Source organism: Astyanax mexicanus, chromosome 15 (assembly GCF_023375975.1).
Source record: "Astyanax mexicanus isolate ESR-SI-001 chromosome 15, AstMex3_surface, whole genome shotgun sequence".
In the NCBI taxonomy this organism is placed as follows: domain Eukaryota; kingdom Metazoa; phylum Chordata; class Actinopteri; order Characiformes; family Acestrorhamphidae; genus Astyanax; species Astyanax mexicanus.
The window spans coordinates 23,908,190-23,928,963 of NC_064422.1; the positions used below are offsets into that span (position 1 = coordinate 23,908,190).

General features: G+C 39.0%; 2 protein-coding genes across 2 annotated transcripts in view; one reads left to right on the forward strand and one right to left on the reverse strand.

The window, feature by feature from the left end:
• Positions 1 to 18,898, forward strand: part of snx29 (sorting nexin 29) — a 189,647-nt gene extending 170,749 nt beyond the window's left edge. The window contains exons 20-21 of the mRNA XM_049464910.1: positions 4,542 to 4,681; positions 17,435 to 18,898. Coding sequence (XP_049320867.1) covers positions 4,542 to 4,681; positions 17,435 to 17,564 — 270 coding nt within the window. The 3' untranslated portion in view covers positions 17,565 to 18,898. The remainder of the gene's footprint in view (positions 1 to 4,541; positions 4,682 to 17,434) is intronic.
• The window catches only part of maff (v-maf avian musculoaponeurotic fibrosarcoma oncogene homolog F), a 255,539-nt gene extending 234,989 nt beyond the window's left edge, over positions 1 to 20,550 (reverse strand). Inside the window, exon 1 of the mRNA XM_049464911.1 lies at positions 20,543 to 20,550. The gene's annotated coding sequence lies outside the window, so the exon portion shown is untranslated. The remainder of the gene's footprint in view (positions 1 to 20,542) is intronic.
• Between the last annotated feature and the right edge of the window lie 224 nt (positions 20,551 to 20,774).

The window sequence follows — 20,774 nt, forward strand, 5'->3', positions numbered from 1 at the left end:
TGCAGAACAGTTGATCTCAAAGCAGGTAAACCCAAGAAGAAAGGAAAAAAAAAACCCAAACACACCACCGTTTCTCATGCGGGATCAAACCCATGTCGTCAGAGTCGCAGTCCAATACACTATCGCTGCCCCGGCTGGTGAATTGGGAACAGGAGGAAATAGGAGATTCGGCAGAAACTAAAGTTATGCCGAGCGCGACAGAGACAGAGGGGAGAAATGTAAATAAAAGCTTAATAGAGAAGCATTTTATTTTATTATTATTTTTTATTTATTTATTAGTTTAAACAACCTCATGAGCCAGAAGTTTCATGCTTGAGGGCCACATCTGGCTTTTGGGCCGCCTATTGCCGACCCCTGCTATATAGTTAGTAGTAATTGGTAGGCTAAAGTAATTTTTGCCTTAATGTGAAACAGATCAGTTTTCTTTCAGGGCTGTGTGGATATTAACCTAGTTCACATCGCAAGTAAAGTGGCCCAAAGCTGATTTTCTCACCATATCAGACTGTTCACATTCTCTTTTTAATGTGACCTAAATCCAATATTGTGCTTCTAAACTTCATCTGATGCAAATACACAAAATAGCAATGCTATATTGTAATGCTAATAGCAGTGAACCTGTTCTCTTTAGCATTGATGTAAATGTAGCATGAATTCAGATCTATCCGTTTCTGTTCAGACTGGGACGCATTTGCTGTGTATTGGACATTGATAGGAATAAAGGACTGAAAGATGTACGAAATGACAATTGACCAAAATCAGAACACTTTCACAGATGACCCATTTAAAATTTGTTTTAATTTCTCATACACTCATCATCATCAGAAAAACAAACAAACAAAAAACTGATCCAATAAATCCATACTTGGATGCACTGTGGTCAGTACCAGGATTAATGTTTATTGTCATGCATCACATGTTTAAAAGGTCTGGTATCTTTGTGTAGGGTGCAATTTCGTTCTATGCCAGTTTACCATTGGCCTTCATTGAATGCACTTTGCCAACTCAACATTACATTATTAAGCTTCTGCATCCAGTGGCCTTGCCTTTTCTAAATGCACACTTTTGTGCATTATTTTAAAAGGACAGTGATTTGTCCACATACTGCTGCTGTCTCAGGAAATTGCTTTTAAGACTTTATGCAACAGCACAAGACACCATGAGGGACCTCTACATCTGCCTGTCGTTCCGTTACGTGTATATTAATGGTCATTATTGGCAACCAAAAGCACTAGCTAATATTTTTTTCTTCCAAAATGGATGTAGAACGTGTTGATTGGCCTGTTTTACTATTATGAAGTCCATCTTCAAAATCATGGCTTTTTTAAAGCTGATGTCTGTACATTTTTTAATTCTGGAATTCTGGAGAAAGGATAATTGCACAGAGCATGCAGAAGAATCATTTTAAACTGTATGGGTGTGATGCGGTCTTTCAGAGCGGATGAATCCGATTCGAGGTCATGTTTAGTCAGAGAATTTCTTTGTTTTTACGATGAGTAAATGAGCTTTTGAGATATAATTTTCCCGTTCTAAAGTCTCTGTTGTTCCACCAGCTGCTTGCGTTCAGTAAAACTGATCTGGATCCTTTTTTAGAGGCTGTGCATCTGATATAAGTACGTAAAGGCTTGTGACGTGGCCAGAAGGACTCTCAGGAAAAGCGAGCCGACACCCCAGTTTTTAGAATGAATATATTAGGCATAGCACGGATGGTCGTTCCAGCACACTGGTACCATTAAACACAATATTTTATCCCTTCCCTACTCAGAAATGCTTCTGCTTTCAGTTTAGAATAACAACTAAATATTACAGATTGACAATTTAATTATTGGTGTACTAAGTATATCCACATATATTTATTGGTGTTTTTATTCTAGAAGTTGTTTTGTTTCTGGTTTTACATACTACATAAGAAGATAAGCGTGTGGTGGGCTGTAAACGTGTCAGCTGTGCAGCAGCTCTGTGAGGATACTGGGTTTGAGACAGAGCATTAAATGAACAGTGGCAAGCACAGCCCTCACAAGGAAACTGATCTGACAGCACTGATCTCCCCCTCAGATCCCATGACATAATCAACTTTTATGCCTTTTCATGCCTGTTAAAGCTAGATCACTATTAGAACTTCATGCCCTAGCCACCAGCATATGGTGGTGTACATGACTCACATCCACTCAAACCCTCTTTCATTGCCAGTCAGTCAGGCATGCCACAGCCATATGCCATGGATAGGGTGACCATATAAATATATACAGCTCTGGAAAAGATAAGAGACCACGTAAAAATGATTAGTTTCTTTGATTTTACCAAATTGAAAACCTCTCGAATATAATCAAGAGGAAGATGAATGGTCAAAGGCATCAAAACCAAGCTGAACTGCTTGAATTTTTGCACCAGGAGTGACATAAAGTTATCCAAAAGCAGTGTGTAAGACTGGTGGAGGAGAACAAGCCAAGATGCATGAAAACTGATTAAACGTATTAAAAAGCAGGGTTATTCCACCAAATATTGATTTCTGAATAAAACTTGAATATGAATGTTTTTTGTTATTTCAGACATTTCTCATTTTCTGCGTATAAATGCTCTGAATGACTATTTTTATTTCGAATTTTATAGAAGTTTATAGAATAAAACAATGTTCATTTTACTCAGACATATACCTCAGAGAAACTGATTTAGAAACTGAAGTGGTCTCTTATATTTTCCAGAGCTGTATGTATATACATGTTAGTATTACCATCTTTTCAACACAACCTCTCTATAAGCATCGACTCTCTCTCTCTCTCACCGACAAAGGTTGCTAGGAACCTGGGTGTTATGGTTGATGATCAGCTCTCCTTCACGCACCATGTGGCCTCGGTTGCTCGATCCTGCCGCTTTGCGCTTTATAACATCAGGAAAATTAGACAGTTTCTGACGCAACAGGCCACCCAACTCCTGGTACAAGCAGTCGTCATCTCACGCCTCGACTACTGCAATGCCGTACTAACTGGCCTCCCGGCCTGCGTAGTAAAACCACTCCAAATGATCCAGAATGCAGCAGCACGTCTGGTTTTCAACCAACCAAAACGGGCACATGTCACCCCGCTGCTCATTGAGCTCCACTGGCTACCAGTTGCTGCTCGTATCAAATTCAAAACTCTTACAATCGCCTACAAGGTGATGACAGAACAGCTCCTTCCTACCTGCACTCACTCCTGAAGGCTTACGCTACCTCCCGGCCGCTGCGTTCCTCCATTGAACGTCGCCTCGCTTTGCCAAACACTCACACAAAGCAATCCAGACTGTTCTCATACAGAGTTCCCCAATGGTGGAACAAACTACCCTCCACTACCAGATCAGGAGAATCTCTCACTATCTTTAATAAACTCCTGAAGACAGAGCTCTTCAAAGAGCACTTACTCTCCTAACACCTCTAACACACTAACTACTTCTAACCACATTTCCTTCTTCCCCTCCTTCACTTCTCTATCCCTTTATTTCCCTTCGACCTCCTTTAAGCCCTATCTAAAAATGGGTTATCTAAATTCCTATTACTTTTGTACTTCATTATTGTAAGTCGCTTTGGACAAAAGCGTCTGCCAAATGAAATGTAATGTAATGTAATGTATTAAATTAAATTAACATACTATTCCTTTTTTTCTCTCCAAAATTACTAAATGCATGAACTTTACAGGATGACAGGGATGTATACACAAAGAACAATGCTGTATATTGAAAGAAACACTTGTATTTAAGGTACTGTTCTCTGGGTCTGCAACAAGACTACTACAAATATAAGGAAAGCGCTGCCTTCTATTAAACTTCCATATTTACAGCAGAACATTAGTGATAAGCTATCAGTGGACATTCATTCAACTACTCTCTGATCGAATCTCAGTGTCACATGAGCTGGATGTGCTAATCCTTTAGCAGCAGGTGTCTGGCACAAATAGGATGCAGTCTGTGTGAAAAATCGTGGATGATTTGTATGAAACGGGTGTACGAGCGTAAATGTGCCGTTTACGTGGCTTGCACCTGGTGAAGTGAAAAATGTGTTTATCTCCACAATACATATGCATTTGTGAGAAGATGATGCCAAATGTGAGAAGATTATGCAGAAAACTGGTGTAGATACTGGATGAATGGCTGGTGGCATATTTTGTTTGATTGACACGGTTAAATTCCTCCATCCTTCCTTGGATGAACTGCTGTTTGTGTCTTGGCCATTCGAAAATGTCAATTTTTCTATTTTAGCCAAAGTACCATTGCGTTGTAGACTTGCCTTTTTTGTGCTTAGGCTTGTTCATGGACAACTACCCCAATCAATGCTCTTTGTTAAAACGTGCTGGTACAATTCAGATTTTTTTTTTATATAATAATGATCCATGATACTACCACCCCCAAGCTTAACAGTTGTTATGAGTTTCAATATGCTGGAAAAATAGTTTTTTCACAAATCTAATGCTTTTTATTTGGATTCTTCTTTTGTCTTCAAACCGTATGTACAGTATTACTACACATTCAGACAATGTATTACAAATGTGTTTCGTATGTGTGTGTGTTTTCAGGATGCCAAGTTTGTGGAGGAGAGAAGGAAGCAGCTGCAGGGTTACCTGCGCATGGTGATGAACAAGCTGATCCAGACACTGCCCGAGTTCACTGCCCGCCCCAGCAAGGAGACACTGCTGCAGCTGCTGCCATTCTGCCAGTGAGTTTACACACACATGTACACTTGTGTATATATGTTATAGCTGTAAATAGCATCTATTGCTTTTCCTCAGTCACAGCGGCTACCTTAAAATAACAGCTTAAAAACCAGTGTGATGCTTCACTGTTCTGTTACAGAGAGAATGGTACTACTATTTTTGGCTTTACACATTGCTAGCTGCACTGTGTAACTTTGGTGAAGTGGGCAGGATTATGCTTGTGAGAAATATGTAACGGTGCATAGCATATCGTCATATTTGCGGGATGCACTGATGGCATTTTTTGATACAGACGCAAGATTTTTAGGTGCAGAGTACCAATACAGATACCAGTATAAACTCTGACTGTTGTATATTTTGTATATGTATCATTCCATTTTCACTAGAATTTATTTTGGTAAAGTAAGTGGTCTGCGCTGTAAAAAAAAAAAAGAAAAAGAAATTCACAGTGCACTAATGCATGCCACAGACATTCTGCTGTCTTGAGAGAGTCGTCAAATAGTGGTGCACGAGCGTGTCAGTTACTCCTTCATGGTATGGTGACAAAACTGTGTGTAAGTGCCAGTATTAGTGCAGATACTAAAACAATATCGGTATCAGTTGCAACACTGCAGGATAGTTTTGGTTTCACACTGCAGTTTGGTGAATGCAGTAAAGAACTTGGCTACATTCTGTAGTTGTGACTTATGTGGACTTAGAACACGAGAGGTAGTGTGTTATCACTAATAACATCACGGCTGTGGTTTGGCCGTAGACCTTAAATATGTTCTATTGCTTTTCTACAATAGTTTTTTTTATTTTATTTTAGTTCCACAACAAGCGAGCTGTAACAGAGCTGTAACTACAAAACAGCGTACGGTTTATAGAGGCTGACCCCATGAACATTAACTTTAAATCAAAATTGGGTATTAGTGAAGAACAGTGAAAGTTAAGGTAGTTGGTAAAAGTTAGGACCGTGAAATAGCACTAAAACTCTCCTCTCCTGCTCCGTGGAGTCGTCTCCGTGTGAAAGCTGCACGTTTGCGAGCATTTCTGCCTGTTTCCTGGGTGGTGTTGGTTAGCTAGTTGGCAGGCTAGCTGTGCCTTAAGGGCTGTGGTTAGGTTAGCTTAGCATTAGCTTAGTTTAGCTTAGCCTAGCCTGGCTGGTTACCGATCCGGGTATCAGACTGAAGCCGATGTGACTGATGGAGTGGCTGGGCACTAGCTGGTGCTAAGCTAGTGCTGCTGCTAGAGGTGATGATACAAAAATGTCTTGTTGGCAAAGTAATACAGATTTAGTGTGAGAATGCTGTGCTGTTATCACAAATATCAGCACTGTTAGAACACTTCTCAACCAATCAGATTGTGAGATCGGAACTCTATGTTGTATAAGATTGAATAATTGATTTCTAGAAGGCTTTGCTTTCGATTTCAGCATGCTATCAGTTCAGCAAGTCGACTTTCCAGAGGCGGTGTCGAATTTTGCCTACCTACCAGAATTCGACTCCCTGTTGCTTTCCCTCAATTGCTCTGGCTAATTCTCCATGCTGTTTTTAGAGCGCCGACTTGGCTCCTCCATCTATCAGCTTCACCCTTCTTTCACACGTGGCGTATCACTGAATTACTGTCAGTCCACTGACTCTCCGCCAGCTCCAATTACAAACAGGAGATTAATGAAAAAATCTCCTTCTCCTACATCAAAATCTTCCCTATGAATTCAAAAGGAATTCCTGGCACAGCTTTGCAAATTACAAGCTAATTTAATGGCTTTTGGGTTGATGTAATTTGTGTGTAGAGCCAGGCGAGGCGTTGATGGGTCCAGCTGGGGTTTGGAGGAGGTTGAGGGAGGTGTGAGGGTGTGAGCAACACGAAGAGGAGGAAGCTGAAATTAAGGGAGTTGTTTTTTTTTTCTCTTTGCTGCGAGTGTGTGTGTGCGTTTGAGAGTATATTTGTGTGCATGAAAAATGTGGGTCTCAGCCTGCAACAGAAATAAGTTATGATTCATTGGACTACTGTTGATACTGTATCCAGAGTGTTTTGCTTTTTGTAGGCATTTTGCCCCGCTGTAGTAAATGTGTGATTATCTCTGGATGAGTAAAAAGACTGTATTTTTAGGAATATAAATCTCCGCTTTCACGACACTGAATCTACAAATGAACAGAGTTAGATACAGGGTACCTAATGAACCTTAGCTGAGAACAGAGATAGCATAAAAGGAGTAGAGTTCACTGAGTGAATATGAAAGTGAACTCTGAACATGGTGTCTATAAATTGGAATGTTAAAAAAAGTCAGCTTGTAAGAAAAACTCAAGATTCTGCAGAACTATTGCCACAGATATCTTGGCTGTTTAAATCTGTAGGAAACCTAGGGTGTTATACAATGTGAAAGACTGAAATTTAGAAGACGAGCTTAAAGATACCTCAGAGGTTCAATGGCTTTTGCACCTTTGCAAACCATTGTGTAGCATAACCTATGGCAGACATGCTTCTAAAAAAAAACATATAAAGTTAAGCCCATAAATATTTGGACAGTGATATAATCTTCATGATTCAGGCTCTGCATGCCACTACACTGGATTTAAAATTAAACAAATAAGATGGAATTAAAGGGATAAATATAAAATATAATTTGAAGTTTTTAAGAATTACAACTATTTTTTTTCCCCACAAAACCTTCTCTTATTAGGGGCTTAAAGGCTATTTTATGGGATTCATGGAATATTACCTTAATCCATCATCAGTTAAGCAGGTAAAATGTCTGGAGCATTTGGAAGCTGTTACTGTAAACTAGGGCTGCACGATATATCGTTTAAGCATCATTGTGATGTGCGCATGCACAGTAGTCACATTGCAGGATGTGGGATGTGACTTAAGGCAATTAAATCAAACACATTATGATGTTGCAATGTTTTGATTCTTGTCACAAAAAGTAGATACACAGCGCTGTCTCTGTGTCTGTGTAAGTGACAGGCTGCTGCTGCCTGAGCGCAGGGGGGGTTAGGAGTAAACACGAGGTAACCACATGGCCTCCATCCACATGGTTGGGCACGTGCTGGTAAACGCTCGTGTCAAAAGCTGTGCACCTCAGTCCAGCACAGTTTTGTGCAGATATTTCCAGTTACAGCTGAATTCACTCTTTTAATCCCAGAATAAAATCTCTTATTTACCTTTTAAAAAGCCATTTAAATTCCTTGGGTTTTGAGTGCTTGGCACTGACTGGTGGGGAGCGGGGCTGGAGGCGTCATGGGCTCTGCATTGTTTAATATCGAGATCTATATTGCTGAAAAAAGAACATTTGCAATGTATTTTTTTTCCCAATTTCTTGCAGTCCTAATTAATTTTAGTCAAGTTATGAGGAGAAAGGCTCCAGAATCTCAGTTAAAAGGTGGAAGTCTGGCAGTGCAGACCGATGTTTTGTCATTTATCTTTAAGCACCTGATAAGCCCTGTGGTGTTTTAGGGAATTGATGTGTCCAGTGTAAATCCTCTGCAGCAGTTTGATCACATGTCTGTGTGATTGAGAAATGTGACAGGCTGTAAGAAGCTGTGAGGTTGTGGGATTTTGTCACCTGCTTTTGTGCTTCTGCAGAGACGCTCCCGCAGCCAGTGGCTAAACGGCTTTGGTACAGCGCTGCTTTCACACCGGCGCTAAAGTGTCCCGCTCTGATAAACCTGTATAAACAAACTCTGCTCTCCTGGCAGAGACTGAGCAGAGAGCAGAGTGTCACGCACGGGTTCTGGAGCGAGTGTGGAAGCGCTGCTGAGGAAACCCTTTCATGTGAAAATCAGTGTGTGAGCGTGGAATCCTGGTGTCTCCTCCTGACTCCTCACCAGCATGTTTTTTTTCTAGAACTGGAGAAGCTGAAAGAGGGGGAGGAGGAGGGGTATTTTTAAACAATGTGATCAGCTGTAGAACAAAGGGTCTGACCAGTTCTAAAAAATAACATTGTAATACATATATTAATATAAATATACATTCTCACAGCCTCATCAAAACCTTCCAATATTAGTTTTTCTTTTGCTTAATGTGAATGATTTAAAGGTGCCCCTCCGCTAAAATCCACTTTTTCTTTTTTTTTTTGTTCTTTGTGAAATAAAATGGGTCTCTCTGAGTTGTATATGACGCTGCACATAAAACTGTTCCTTAACCTCCACTGTCAGAAAAAGGAGTCATTCAGGAAAAAGCACCGTTTCTACGTCAACCTGTGAATTAGTATTCATGGCCTCGCCCACCTTGGCTGTGACCGCCCACAGACAGTGCTGAAGCCACACAGTCAGGCGTGTCTCGTCAGACAGGAGGTAACAGCAATAGTAACAGTATGGCAGTTCGTTCCTCTCTTATTTGTGCAAATAACATCAGTTTTATACTGTATTACACTTTAGCTCTGAATTACTTGGCAGTAATTTAGAGCTTAAGAACAATGGTTAGAATTTGTCTATGGAACACCACCAGTAAAGTACAATCGAGGTTGGTAGGGGTATTTTTTTTAACAGTTCTCTTTATAGTAGTTCAAAGTAAAAAAAAAAAATATTTTTTTTTCTCTCCATTTTTACTTTCTGGACCTTGACTACCCACCTCTGTGTGAGTAACTATGTTTACATAGGACCTTTGGTGGATTTTGCCACCAGTTATTGGCTGAACTGCACTTAGCAGGACATTACACATGTTGTAAAGTAACATGTGACATTGCAAAGGCTGTTGTCTGTCTTGCTGGTGTGAAATTCTATCATTTCTCCCCACCTCCATGGGACTAAAGCAGCATTATAGCGGATCTCTTTTTTTCTTTTCACAAAAAACAGCTCACATGGCATCCATTTATACTAGAGACCACATTTTTTTTCTTTTAAAATGAATTTAAAAAACGATGAGACCTTTAAACACAATCTCTCTTTTTTTAATGCTGAAAGGACCAATGAAAACCGACCAGAGTTACTTGTTTTCTTATTACATTAAAGAGCCCATATGGTAAAATTGGACATACTTTCCTACTTTTTAGGTTTTCTTAAAGCTTGTGTATGGTTTTATTTAAGAAGTACAGTCGCAACTCCTTTTAGCAAAACTTCCAACTGTGTTTGCAAATGTGAATTAAATAGGCAGATATAGCAGAATTCATACATTTAGAAATGTTCTGTTGTGAAGAAACAATGTAAACATTTCCCAACCTCTTAAAAATCTGCTAAATCTTTTGCTTTTGCAGTCAAACAGGATTTTAAATAGCTTACAAGCCTTTGCTGTGGGCATCATTTATTTTCATTTTCAAAGTACTAGGCAGCTGACTACAGGAGTCAATGGCCACTGATCCTTGGGACAAAGTCAAGAGCATTTACATTTTTGACATTTGTGTCACCTGGCCTTTCCTAGCCAAGATTGTGTACATGCCATAGCCTTAACAGATCTGAAACTTTTATAGAAGCTAGGTTTACATAGGATGTGTTTACATAGTTTCGCGTTTTACAAAGACTCTAAGACTAGGTCAGTGGCTGAACTTAGCAGTGCAGTTTAAAGTGAGAGTTTACTTTTCTTTTTTTTTTTGCCCAAACTTTTGCCTGTACAATTGTACAATTTTTGTAAAATTTTCTAGGTATCAAGTGATGCATCTATTTTTAATTTATTTGGCTTTTGTTTGAAGTTGATTATTAATTGGTGGATTTCAGTTTAGTCCTTTATTTTACATTGCTGCAAGTAGTAATTTTTGGGGTTCACTATGATCTATTGTAGGGCTATTGTAAGCCCAAATAATGTACAATGTTTTTTAGACTGACTTCTTATAGTAATAGATTTGGGGTCTACTAAGGGAATTTATGGGTGTGAATGTGTGTAAGGGTTGAACAGCCATTAGCCATCAGTTGCTCAAAAATCTGTAGAACCTATTTCTTTGTTTGTTTGTTTTTGCTAGTGTGTAAACATCATAGAGAATTCAGTTTCTGTAATAAATAAAGTAACAAATGGTTTAGCTCCACCCATTCATTGATGTTATATGGGATGTTTTAGCCTGGAGAGCTTTTTGAATTGTGCACAGTACCGATCGACCAATCAGAGTTTGTTTACATTAACAATACAGTTAGTGTATAGTTGTAAGGGCTGGAGAGGCTGTTAAATTGATATGTAAAGTGAAATAAAGCAGTTTTAGTAGTTAAATCTATACGGTGTGATAAGTGCACCTCAAGGAAAACAGCAGAACACTAGAATAATAAATGAACCGTTGCTTTCATTACAACCCAACAGTACATTAGAGAGACGCAGGAGTGCAGGCTGTGGTGTGGTGACTCTGAGACGCTCTGAAACTGGAGTGTGTGTTCATCTCTGCTTATCTGTCGGACGATCTGTCAGTACTGGATGCTGACAGTGATGCTGCTGCTGCACTGTTCTCCGCTCTGAGGGAATCAGATCATCTGCTGGAGGGAGTGTTAGTGTTGAGTTATTAAGGCAATGTGATGGGTAAAGGCTAAAACACTGCTCTGTTTCTGATGCTTATATAATGACTCAGATGTTTAGACCGTGTGTGTGTGTGTGTGTGTGTGTGTGTGTGTGTGTGTAAAAGCAGAGCTAGACTGATAAATAGATAGTCAGTAGTGTGGCAGCCCCTTTCTTACCTGCAGCTACCTTGTCCCTGCTGTTTATCCTGGATTGAAGTTTCTCAGCAGCAGTTGGCAGCTCCCTCTCTCTTTCTTGCACAGATTTATCTGTCTATCTATCCGTCCGCCCATCTGTCTGTGTTAATTCTATCTATCCATTGTCAGTTATTTCTCCTATCACTTACTCACTCTTTCCTACATAATTTCTCTCAAAGTCTGCTCTGTCTTAGTCTCTTTGTATCTTATTGTTTTTGTCTCTGTTTTGTCTCTTCCTCTCTCAATATATCTTCCCTTTCCTCCCACTAGATCTAATTCAGTTTTTTTTTTATCCACAAAGTTTTTACATTTTTTTAATTGCACATAAAAAGCTCAAAATTCAAATATCAACCCAAACATCACAGAAAATTCTGATAGACAAAGTGGAAATTCAGAATACCATTAACCCATAAGAGCCCAGAGCCATTTCTGAATATTGATGCCAAATTCAAATTCAGTAAGCAGCTCATTCATGCTCTTTTCTTATTGTGGAAACATGACTGTAAATATTTTAAATTCCTTAATTTTCTTATTTTCAGAACGTATTTTAAAATTCAGTTCTAGAAATTGCTGAAACTATTTATATTGAGTAACAGGAATTATTTGTTTTAAATAAACAATGATGTATAAAGGTGAAACCACCTCTGGTGTCTGTTTAGAATAGTCCTGGAAAAGTCATGGAATTTAAAAATAGCAATTTCCAGGCCTGGGTAAGTTTTGGAAAAATATAAATACTGATAAACTTTGGAAAAGTCATGGAAATCTGGTCTACAAATCTTTGTTTCCATTTATTGATGGAGAAAATCTATTTTGAGCTGACAAATATGTTCAGCTCAGAGTTAATTCAGTAATTTAGCCCAACACAATGGAGCTCTCAGGATCTGTAAAACATTTTATTATTAAAGATTGTCTGTCAAATTGATTTTAGTTCTACTATAATAATTTTAGTTGTTTTGTTTGCACTGATGTTTCAAAAATCGTATGGTCATGAAAATGTGCCTTGAAGGCATGGAAAAGTCATGAAGAAATATACTGTCTGTTTTTCAGCCCTCAGTAATGAGCCATTGCTCATTCTGCCCTGTGAAACCTGATCAATTTGTTTATTCTGCTTGTTTCGAAGCAGCTGCTAATCACAGTAGTAAACATCATCTGAAGTTTTGGGCATGGGTAATTACACATAACTTTTGTAAAACACTTAAATGGAAACACTTGTCTCTCTTTTCCTCACGTTCTCCAGCCCCAAATCTAACGTTGTGTGTGTAACTTTGTGCATCAGTGCATCCGACAGCCACCAAGTTGTGCCACAGTCTGTCGCTCAATGTTTCCCTTATCCAGGAGAACATCCCCCAGATAATACACTGTCTCATCAGGAGCGTACCCATACGTTTTAGGAAGGGCTTACTGGCATGTGGAGGCCTTACACACAGCTAAGTAACATTATGAGTTGCTGTAATGAAATTCACAGAAGTTGATATACACTGGATTCCAGTGTATTTACTTTTAATTTTGGTTTTCTGTATGATTTTGATTCCAGCTCTTCATGGGTTAATGGTTTCAGTTTCCATTCACTGTTGTCATTTTGTTCTCAACTAATTCCACAATTTATATCTGTAAAAGAGTTTTTAGCTTGGATTATTCGAACACCAAGATCCAAGGTGTTTTTGGAGTAGTCTACATTTTTTACATTTGAAGTGAAAAGCTTGGTTTATTGATAGGAGAAATGTGATTGGAATGTGTTTTGATCACAATCATAATGATAAAGCAGGGTGTATTTGGCAGTATGATCAGTTGCACTTGGTTGCTGCGGTGACGTTTCCACCCTGGGGTTTGTGGCTGAGAAATAGGAAAATGGCTTCAATCATTATTAAATAGGTTGCTGGCGGTTCCACCCGCCATGTCTGATCATCAGGCTGACTGAGAGTAAAACAGCTGCTAGATGTGTTCTGAAATAAAGTCATGTAGCATAAAAGCCAGTAGCCAGTGGAAAAACTGATTACTTTTTGGGTTGCACTGAATATTTGATATGCAACCAAAATTTTATAAATTAATTAGTGAAAAGAGGGAAGAATTTATACTGAACAATGACAAATTTAATTTGTCATACTGTGCTTTTTCATTGAAAAGCAAGACATACAAAAATACATTTCGGCTTTTTTTAATATACGCAGTGGTGAAAAACTGCAATGGGTTTGGCCAAATATTTCAGATTGTATTAACAATACCTACTGAGTCATTGATTCAATATTTTTCTAGTGCTTTTAACAAAATCTGATTTGGTAAATTATGATCATATGTACCCTTTTTTAATTTTACGAATAAGGCAAAAGCTGGGAGTAGGAAAAAGTGTGAGCGGGGCCAGTGGGGACGATATGGAGGGTATTGAGTCATAAACAGAATCACAAGTGGAATCACACTGTAGTGCAAACAACACAACTATAGTAGATATGTATTAATATACTATTGTTTATTCTGTTATGAGGCATTATACTCTGGTTGAAACACAAAAGACAGCACAAAGAAGCTACTAAACGCAATGTCATGTGACCAAGGAAGCCAAAAAACTCACTGGTTCTCCTGTTTTTTCACTGAGTAGAAGTGTGAAAATTTTTTCACAGTTGTCCCCCTGAAAAACAGGTGAAGATCTTTCTCACTTGATACTGATGCTTTAAAAATTATGTGATTGAGCCCAATTTCTGATCACATCAGGGACATCCCTAGTATTTACTGTATTAACGTGTATGTTTTTTTTTCCCCCTGTGCTACTGTTTGCAATGAACCATGACACTACAGGAGCGTGTGGTATTTTGTATAGCTATAACACTGATTGTGTGTCTGCATAACTGGAAAAGACCATCAGAAAACTCTGAATGCCTATTCATCACAGTTCAGTCTTCATCAGTACTGTGTGTGCCCGCGCTGCTGAGGGAACAGACAAGAGTTAGCGACAGAGAGAACGAAGGCAGAAAGAACAAACGCTGGTGGCCTGTTCTTCTGAAATGTTCAGCAGGACATTAATGGAAACAGTATAAATAGACAGAAGTGTGTGTTGGGTCTCCTCTGTGGATCCACGCATTGAGAACAGGCTGCCTCTGTTCTTCTCCAGCGCACGCAGCTCTCTGTCCTTCAGGGCAGGAAATCAACCAAGTTTCTGATGTCTTTGCTTTGTCTTAGCACCCCCTTTCCTTCACGCACACACAGACACACACATGCACACTCACACACAAAGAAGAAGCCACAGGGGCATGATTTTCTCAGGTGGTCGATAGCTCCCCTGGCTCCTGAGTAGTGTGGTTGTCATGGTAGCCAGTGAGTGAGGTAGCGATCTAACAGTATGGCACAGTATTGTGTGTGTGTGTGTGTGTGTGTAAGAGTCTGGGTGTGTAACTGCATCTGATATCTATCTAATCAGCACCCTTATGCTACTTCTGCTTTCGCCTTTTTCCAGAAACCACAGTAATCCTGTCTTTCACTGAATTTCATACAGAACCTCTGTTTTCATACAGAAATATTGTATGCAGTTTTTAAAGCTTGTAAATCATGTAATCATGTAAATCTTTTTAGGGCTGTATATTTGCAAGGTGCTGAAAATGCATCACAATACAGCGATTCAAATTCAGTGTACTGCACTATATTTCGATTCTGCTCGTGAGGTGATGTATTTTACCTAATCAAATATTAGTGTCATAGTGTAACACTTGATTACACTTAGGTGGAAGACTAATGAATTAATTATCTAGTGTTCAGGGTTTAAACACCACCTAAAATTATATGTCTGTCCTCAGTCCTTGCTATAAACTATTATTTAAAACTCTATACTAGCTGATACAGCTGAATAAGACTGTTGGAAGTTTGAATCGTGTATCATGCTGCTCTTTTAGCAGCAGCTGGAGTCCAACAGAGCAAAATCAGCCATGTTTTTCTGTGATTCTGACCGGCACAGGCATCTGTTAGCTGATGTATCAAAGATAGGGACAGTTCTAAGTAGGTGAGGTACGACGACCATACACCAAACAATTTTTAAGCGATTTCACTGTAGCAATTTCAAGTGTTGTGAGGCTTGCGTTCAGATAAAATCAACATTGTTTAATATTATCATAAGTCTTGAGACCTGGCTCACGCAAATAGTGACGTGAACAATGTTACCAACCAATAGGAGAGCTATGGGAAGCCACACAGCAAGCGCGGGAACATATATGTTCACTTAACCAGGGTCACGGATGGAGTGAAAAAAGGGGGGGAAGAGAGAGAGATAAGAACTTTAGGTTATTGCAACATCATTTCAATAAATACAATCCTGTTCATATATACTGAAACAATGTAATATGTTATATTTACAGACCATTTGAAAAAAGCTGCACTAATTATTCTAGTTCGTTACTAGCATTGACTGCCAGGCAAGTAGCTAACAAACATTACCCCTATATTTTGTTTCTAGCCTACCTGCTACTTAATTAAATAAATTGTACAATACATCTTTTTTATAACAATTTATCCAGCATAAATTATTACTTACCACTGTCTTGCTTTTCGCTGTCAAGGTAATCCTGGGCATTCACCATGTCCTTGCTGTTTGGCTGTGTAAACATTGCTACAAGTTCAGAATCCCTCAGTCCAGTGTGGGCACGGTCTCCACACCTCCTCCTGAAGAGCTACTCTTAAATATAATGTCAGAACTTCAGAACAGTAATTAGCTGGATCAGTCGGTGTGGAATAGGTTTGGCTTCAAATTTAAGATCACTGTCCTGGGGGAGAATTGGAGACGACTGATAAATGGAAACTATTATTATTTCACAACCATACACAAATTCACATCGGAGCAGCGGTAGAGTCCAGCAGGTTTGTTTGCTGATTCGCATTGTAATAATTGCTACTGCAGGCAGTGTGTAGCAGAGTTACTGCCGTCGAAAGAAATGTGGTGTTTTTCCCCCACTGATGTGCCAGACAATTTAATACTGAAATTTAGCCATTTGAACCGGCACGCCACACTGCAGCTGATCTCATGAACGTGTCATTTACATATACGTTGTTCATGCCAGATATATAAAAATAGTATTTGCGATCACTCCCTGCAAAAACTGAAGCAAAACTACAGTGTTATGTTTCAATGTTAGGTAAAACTATTGTGTTTTATATGTTGTTCTTTTTAAAGTAGTGAAACATAAAATAAATAGTTTGAACATGTATTTTTTTTATGAAAACGAGTTAATTATTTTAAATGAACCACTACCTCTTAGACGTTAGGAACATCACTGCACTAAATATAGATAAAATAATTTGTAAAGGAGTTAGTAATGAAATATTTACACTGATTGTTAGGATTTTTTTGGTTTCTCTTTTGGATAATTAAAGATGCACCGGGTCAAACTGAACAAATGAACAGAACAGGAGGGTTAATTTTAATGATTTAATTGTTGTTAATCAAGGCAATATATTCTGCTGTAAATCCTGTTAATTATTGTGCCCTTAATGTAAAGTGTTACCTAATTTCCTGACATAGGACCAGACTTCCCAAGTTGCAGGAGTCTACCGCATATTAATAACAATGCGGGCTCACTTATGCCCACAATCAGATAAAATCTCCTGGAATCTAGAATGAGTCCAGGTCTGGGGGTACCTCTCGAATTAATTTTTGCAACTTAGGATATCTGTATTACTATATTATACTTGTAAGGGAGTACATAATTTGGAATTAAATCTCTTCTCTCTCTCTCTCTCTTTATAAAGGTACTTATTGAAACCTTGTTAGAACAAATTGTATACAAGTTTAAACCAACTCAACTGAAGGTTTGAGGTTATTCTAAAGAATTTTGAAATGGTCATTTCTCATTCTAATCCTTTTCACACCAGTTTTACTGACAGCAAAACAGACCAGGGGCATGTTGCTACCACCATCATGCTTAACAGTTTTAAGATTGTACTAGATGATGAAACCTTACCTTTACTTTACATTTGGACATAAAGTGTACAGAAGGTTTGCATGAAATGACTTACTAAAATCTCATGACAAACTAAAAAAAAAAAAAGTCTTATTAAGTACATGATAAACCTGTTGGAGTATTCTGAGTTTAAACTCTGCAGTATGTCCATATGATTGACGAGTGTGAGTCTGAAAGCAGCTGTGAGCGGGTGTGAGTCTATAACCTTTTTTTTGTGTTTCTCTCACAGGGACACTCCAGCTGCCAACGAGAGTGGGAGCAAATCGAGCCGATCAAAAGCCTCGTCCCGATTCCCCCGGCTGGGCCGAAGCTCCGGCCGCGAAGCCCGCAACCCAGAACCCCAGAGCGGCGACCTTTAACCTTTCATTGGCTAGACTCACAGTGATGGCGCTAATGACCTCTGACCTGTGGATTCTGTGTGAGATGATCTGACAGGGTGTGGGAGTGGGGCAGGACGGTGGTCTCAACCCTCCAGACTCGTTATTAGGACTGAATTATGCTGAACTTAGCAACCCTTTTCTATTATGGATTTACACAGAGCCAGCAGCGGAACTAGCTCAGTGCAGGAGGAGCGGGGGTCCGACAGAAGCAGGGTGGGTTTGCATACTTTTCTGTTCCTCTCTCGGTTTCGTGGTGGAGCTTTCTGTTACTATGGTGCCTCGTGTTTTATAGCAGATGTTGTTTTCAGGAGAAAACAGGATGTAATTCTTACAAAAAACATAAATCTTTGATGAAGCCGCACCCAGACGCGGGGCATCATCTGGAAATAACTTGCACATGGTCCTGTACTCAACTCGACCACAATTAAAGGGGACACACCTTTTTGTTTTGTTACTATGTTATCATGTTAGGCACAACCATGTATTAAAGTGATGTCTTAAATGACGGCTCTGTAACCGAGCAAAACCAATCACCAACACAATCATCTTCACTTCTACACAGCTTAACTGTCGCTAAAATTATGTATCAGGATAGTAGATTGTAGCTGAATGTGTGACGATGGTTTAAAAACAAAAAAAGACTTGAATATGCTGCTCATAGAACTGCATGGACCTTGCTGATGAATTTTGCAGTCTGTGCACTCATGCCTACATTTACCCAGGTTGTGGGAGCCCTTTGTGGAAAGGAAATTTCCAGGATCCACGCTGTCTTTGATGACCCCGAATCTCATTACACACAGCCAAATGCACAGCGCACAGTGGGGACTGACTACAGCAATTATATTAGTGGATGGAGCTCCGCTGAACAGACGAACGCATCATAATTCAATGTTTAGAACTGAGCACAATGACAAACCTGTGTATTCACCAAATGCAGATTTCTGTTCAACATATTTCCAAATGACAAAGTTGCTTATCGACTGTTAACATGTACATTATGATAAATGAAATCATAGTCAAAGTACCTTGTTGAAATGCATTGTATATAATGGCATTGCCATTTGCCTATATTAGCTTCGTGTCCATCTGTCGATACCTGTTGCCATAACTCAGCAGCTTTATACTGTGCATCAGTTTTGCAGCCTTTTGTAATTCACCACTACTAAGCAGACTGTATTTGATGGTTTCTCTTATCAAGCAGCTTCTGTACCAGGATGGTTTACCAGTTAACAGCTGTTTCAGAGTGGCATGGCCGCCAGCCTTAAACCAGTAAAAAGAGCAAAATCAATACGTGAATAAAGAAATGAAACAAAGCCTTGTTGTATTGTGTCAAATCTGTGGACTACATGTCTTTGCATAGAAGTAAGTAAGTATATCAGGGCCCTAAGATTTTCACAATGAGGAGAATGTGGAGGGAATAAATACAGAATTCAGCTATAAACACCGAATACACACAATTAAAAATAACCGGCCATGCAGCCGGGTGCTGATGTTCTAACCTCCATAACTGAAGAGAGTAACGTACAAACAATCTGTGCACTTAAATATCAGGGCCCTCAGAATTCTACCAATGATATGTGGAGCTACTTAAACTTAAAATAGTGATTTCTTAGCAAGGCTAACACTATTAGAAAAGTAAAGTTCAATAATGAACTTTAATTGGCTTGGTAAAGCTTGTTTATAAACAGCTATAAAACTTTAAAAGTCTAAAAAACTAAAGGACTTTTGAAAAATTGGGCTAAATAATGGATTCACCAGAGAGAGAGAGAGAGAGATACAAGTATTAAAAAAAGAGAAAGACATGTAGAGAGAGGAAAAAGAGAGGCAAGCAGAGAGAGAAATGGAGAAAAATAAAAGAAAAAGAGATACAAGAAGAGGGAAGAGTGAGAGAAGTAGACAAAGAGGAAAAGTAAAATAAAAAGAAAGAAAGAAAGTAGAAAGAAATAGATAAGTAAGCTGACAAGTAGAGAAAGAGAGAAGTAGAGAGGAGGAGGGAAGTAAAGAGAGAAAGAAATAGGGAAACAGACAAGTAGAGAGAGAACCTGGTAGAGAGAAACAAGTACAAAGAAAGATAAATAGACTGACAAGTAGAGAAATAGAGAGGAAGAGGGAGATTAATAGAGAAAGAGAGAGAAGTAGAGAGAAAAAGAGAGTGAAGAGGAGAGAGAAAGAGAGGGAGAAAAACATTTTATCAAATAGCATAAAGCTGGAACAAATTGTTTACACTTCAACATGCCACCATTCATTCTTATTTGTAGGATATTAATAATAAGTTCTAAGGAGTAAAACGATCTTCACGGTTTTACCTGGGAAAACTGCTGTATGAAAAAACAAAGTATTGTTGCCCAAGCAATGTAATGTAGGTCCTACAACCCAGTCTTCCAAGCTTACTGAAAAAAGCTCTAATTCAGAAAGAGTGCAGAACTCTATGCGAGATATTAAGAAAAACAGTGCTGTTTATTTGCTGCATTTTCTTTGTTTTTTGTCTGCATCCTAAGCTTTGAGTGACGGAGGTTAGATAATGAGATTAAAAGAGCATTAGCAAAGTTATCTGTAACATCTCCAAATCCCCTCTGTGGGAAGCTTTTACTCATGAAAGGATGGGTTTCAGTGGCCTGAAGTAATTTCCTTATTGATCCAAACTGCTTACACATGTTTACCAGCATATGATATAAAGCTGATTCCGGTCATCAGATTAACAACAATCAAAACTCATTATCTGTTGACCATGAAATGTGCATGTGAACATTTACAGGCGAGTGAGCTCAGGCCAGACATGCTCTCTGTACGTTCAGATATTAATTTTTCTGATTTTGTCCTGTTTTCTCCCTAATTTGAAAGGCAGATTAAACCGTATCTAAATCATATGATTGCCCATCATCACTGGCAACGCCCTCCAGCTAACCAACATCAACAACTAAGAGTGGAGATGGGGAAAGAAAACACCATCTACCCACCCAGTAAAAAGCAGGGTCAACTGTGCTCTCTCAGACTTCGGCTGCTGATGGAAAGCAGCAGGATCTGGGATTTAGATTTGAGGTTTCAGAGCCCCATATTTATTTTACTGAATGAACTACAAACATCGTTGTTAAATGTTCCTCACGGTTTTCCCAAATGTAGGGTTTGCCATGAATGCCCACCACTTACCCACTACAATCTGCTTTTATAGTGTACCCTCAGACCATCCAT